General features: G+C 35.8%; 1 protein-coding gene across 1 annotated transcript; it reads left to right on the forward strand.

Moving 5' to 3' along the window:
- Positions 1–3,409: 3,409 nt before the first annotated feature.
- On the forward strand, positions 3,410–4,342 carry LOC102417515 (olfactory receptor 52N4-like; the record flags this gene model as incomplete). The annotated part of the gene is made up of 1 exon (XM_014460689.1): positions 3,410–4,342. A coding segment is annotated over one exon (933 nt), but the record flags the coding sequence as incomplete, so codon positions are not given.
- Positions 4,343–4,741: the final 399 nt, after the last annotated feature.

A 4,741-nucleotide genomic window follows, 5' to 3' on the forward strand; every position in this document is an offset into this window, starting at 1 on the left:
TTAAATGTATGATAAATTACCTCTATATCATACAATTTAAGAGTGCTATTATTCTCCTTCCAAACATTTCTTTCCAGTAATGTACACAGGCATAGTTAGTACTTAATTAATGAATTTTAAAAATTAAAAATAGAATCAGTTATTGTGTTTTATTATTGACACTATCATCATCATCATTATATGAAGGTTTAGGCATCTAATTATTTCAAACTTAATGTGTATGCATAATAAGCCTGAACTTTTGATGACTTTCTAGAATGCCATAATATTTATCATTTACTTCAGTTGAAAATAGATTTCTTAGAAACTCAGGCCCATAATATCTCATCCTTTTTTCATAGATCTTAGCCTATCTTGGGGAGTACTAATACTAAATTAAGTATATATTGATTTCAGAGAGGAAGGGAGAGGGAGAGAGGCATAGAAACATCAATAATGAGAGAAAATCATTGATTGGCTGCCTCCTGCAAGCCCCACACTGGGGACCCAGCCTGCAACCAGGGCATGTGCCCTGACTGGGAATCAAATCAGCAACCTGCTGGTACATAGGTAAATGCTCAGCCACTGATCAATGCCAGCAGGGCATGTTTTTAAATTAGGAACATAAGAATATAAATAAATAAAAGAAGAAATCGACAGATTTGTGAATAAATGGATTGATTCTGTATGTACATGTTTTCAACATGTGCACCACAAAGCCTTACATAAAAATAAACAACTCTGCAATAAATGTTACAATCTCTAATACTTATTTTTAAAAGTTTGCTTTCATTCTTTTTTAAATTTTCATTTATTGATTTGAGAGAGAGACAGAGAGAAAGAATCATTGATTTGTTGTTCTACCTATTTATGCATTCATTGGTTGATTGTTGTTACATGCCCTGATCAGGTATAGAACCTCTTAACCTTGTTGTATCAAACCAATGATCTAAGCAAGTGAGTTATAGGGCCAGGGCATCCCCCTCATAAATGCTTGCTCACACTCAAATAAAATTATTTATTTATTTATTTAGACATAGGAGTAAGATAGGAAAGTTTTCATTCTCTTAGGGTAGGAGTTAGCTTGATTCCCACAACAGTGCCTGTGTCTCTAATGTGCTGAAATATCCCCTTGAGATATATAACACACATTTTTTAAATTTAAATGCTTAGTTTAATAGTACAAATATCCAGGGATTTAGAGGTTGAGAGCTGTATATGTACATAAAAATAAACAACTCATGTAGAATCATGATGTTTTTTTAACCAAGATCCTGAGCACCTGGAACAAATTGCCTTCAACTTATTGCTTTTATAACTGGAAACCAAGGTATTAAAGGACAGAAAAGTGGAACTAGAAACAAGGTTTTTTATTTTATAGGCAGTACAATCAAGAGAAGAGGGTGTTTGGATGTATACTAATTGATTATTACATTCTTAGAAATACAAGTTTGATTCCATCCACCAATTTGAGGACAGTAGTATTGTGAAAGCTTGGGTTTTGGGGGAAAATGTTCATTTCCCTGTGTCAGATTGCAATTCAGTGTAACTTTTCATTATGATTATAAATAAGTTACTTTCCTAACCAAACTGAATCTGTTGTAGTGGGAGGCAGGTACAAATCACCCCCATAGTTCTCCATCATGGTCAAAACACTTTTGTTGTTTACCTATTTTACCATTGTTCTGCAAATGAGATTCTAATTTACTTGCTTCATGTCTGGAGAGACTTATCTGTGGCTGTTTCCTCCACTTGAAAAGTAAAACTTACTTGGAGGAACTTAATGTCATGTTGAGAGGAAAACATGGATGGTAAAATTGTGGACTATGCAGTGAGAAAGCAAACTTATTGTCTATGGTTTTGGGGAAAGAGAATAGACAAAAGATGACAGAAATTTATATTTTATGGTGACTTATGAAGTAGACACTAAGTTCTGTTTCATCTGGTGGTTCAAGTATAAAATTTTATTCATTTACTCATTTATCTCTTTATTCATTCAAAAAATTTATCAGCATATACTAGTAAAATGTGTCTGGTGGCTTGTTAGATACTGGGTATAACTATCTAAAATACAATCTAAAAAAAATAAGTTTTTTTGGATTGTGGGTGATTCAAGAATATCTATAATAATAAAAGCATAATATGCTAATTAGACCAGACATCCTTCAGGATGTCCTTCCAGATGACCTTCTGGACAAAGCCAGGGCTGTGAGGGAAGCCCGGGTCCCGTGTGCCAGAGGGAAGCCGGTGCCGGCAGCTGGGGGAAAGAAGGACTACTCTTGCACGAATTTTGTGCATGGGGCCTCCAGTAAATAAATATTTATAATCCATGATATTAAATGACAGAAGAGATTGACTCTGTCAGCACTTCCCAGAAACAGACAGATGGTGTGGGAAGGACTAGTATTGCTAGATTGTATTTAAAACATTTTACAATTATGAAAATCAGCTAAAATTTTTTGACATAGCTATATCAGATACTAAACAAAATAAATGAAATTATTATCAAAAGAAAAATATTAATAGGGAACAAGATATAAATGTCATTTCATGTGACTTAGCAGGAATAATAGCAATTTATAATAAAAATAAAACACTAGGTAATAATTTTAATAAAAACAATTTAAAAGGAAAAAGGAAGTAAACATCTAGACAAATTATTTTAAGATAAAAAAGTCAACGCTAAGTAACTGCCTGTGGGAAGGTGGAATTCGACAAATGATGGAGTTGGATTATTTTTTATTTTCATTATTATCCTATAGTCCTATTTCTTTCTAACACACATTTCTATGACAAAATTGAAAAGAAATAATTAAAATGAGGTGGTCAGAGAAGGGCTTAGTGTTGGTATTAAATGTACAGCAATTCAGACATAAAGCAGCCTTATCTCTTTAGGGTCTCCATTTACTCAATAATAAGGTGCAAATTTATAAATGTAATTCCTAGGCTTGTGATGAGTATTAAATGAGTCATTTTTGTCAACTTCCTCAAAGATTATTTAGTATATGAATATGAATCATTAAGAGTAATAAATTAGTGAGAATTGTATCTATGTCTTCTTAGTTTCAAAATAATGCAGACAATATATGTGATTGAGCCTGGGACATAGTGGATGTTAAATATGTATTTGTTTAATGAATTGGTAAATTAATGAATTAACAATCAAAACCTACTTGGTTTTAACTTGTTTAAGTAAATATTTTCTCTCATTTAAACTATTTGTTTGATATTGAAATGCAGATTTGACTGGGAGAGAAAAAGGGAGAGTGAGAGAAAGAACAAGACTAAGATTGTATTTTGTTTTTTGTTTTGTTTTGTTTTGCTTTTTTCTAATCCTGGAGGATCAGAAAACAAAATATAAACTAAGCAACACACAAAAACTATAAGCTGCTTAATGTTTCTAGCAATCTGATCATGCTAATGCTGAACCACTCCAGCCTCATTCATTCTTAATGGTATCCCAGGACTAGAGCACATGCACCTCTGGATTTCCTTCCCATTCTGCACGATGTATGTTGTAGCTGTGGTGGGGAATTGTGGACTTCTCTGCCTCATCTGCTATGAGGACTCCCTGCACAGGACCATGTACTATTTCTTGGCCATGCTTTCCTTTACTGACCTTGTCATGTGCACTACTACAGTCCCGAAAGCCCTCTGCATCTTCTGGTTCCATCTTAAGGAAATCAGCTTTGATGAATGCTTGGTTCAGATGTTCTTTATCTACACCTCAACAGGGATGGAATCTGGGGTGCTCATGCTTATGGCCCTGGACCGCTATGTGGCCATCTGTTATCCTCTGCGCTACTCAGCTATCCTCACTAATCCTATCATTGCAAAGGCTGGGTTAGCCACTTTTCTGAGAGTGGCATTGCTTTTCATTCCTTTGATGTTCATCACCAAGAAATTACCCTACTGCAGAGGCAATATAATATACCATACCTACTGTGACCACATGTCTGTAGCCAAGTTATCTTGTGGAAATATCAAGGCCAACGTTATCTATGGTCTAATGGTTGCTCTCCTGACTGGGGGCTTTGACATCCTGTGCATCACAATCTCCTACACCATGATCCTACGGACGGTGGTCAGCCTCTCCTCGGCGGATGCTCGGCAAAAGGCCTTCAGCACCTGCACTGCCCACATCTGTGCCATTGTCTTTTCCTACAGTCCAGCCTTCTTTTGTTTCTTTTCCCATCGTTTTGGAGGTCACACAATTCCTGCCTCTTGCCACATCATTGTGGCCAATATTTACTTGCTCTTGCCTCCCACCATGAACCCTGTTGTCTATGGGGTGAAAACCAAACAGATACGAGACTGCGTCATAAGGATCCTTTCAGGTTCTAAGATTACCAAATCCCCATAACATATGAAAGGGACATTTGTCATGGAAGGAAAGAGAAGCAAAGTGGAAGAGGAGAGAAGAGGAAAAAAAGAAGGAAATAGAACGAAAGGAATACTTCTTTTAGTCGTTTAGTCAGGGTCTAATAATGCCTTCTTGAGAGTACTGTTTGGGCTATGACAAGGGAGAGTTTGATTCATGCATTCCCATTGTCTTCAGAATCTTAACATCACTGGCATGCCCAGAACCATTCCTGTGATTTTATGTCTTCTCATCCTGTGAAGGACTGATCTCATCATTAACCAAAGTTCCCAGAAATATAAGCATAATGGGATGCTGAGACAACGGAGGAAAATGAAATCAATTTTGATGAATGCCTGATGGAAGGAGATTATCTACAATCAGATGCAAGCTTGTCCTATT

Source organism: Myotis lucifugus, unplaced genomic scaffold (genome assembly GCF_000147115.1).
Source record: "Myotis lucifugus unplaced genomic scaffold, Myoluc2.0 scaffold_138, whole genome shotgun sequence".
Classification (NCBI taxonomy): Eukaryota; Metazoa; Chordata; class Mammalia; order Chiroptera; family Vespertilionidae; genus Myotis; species Myotis lucifugus.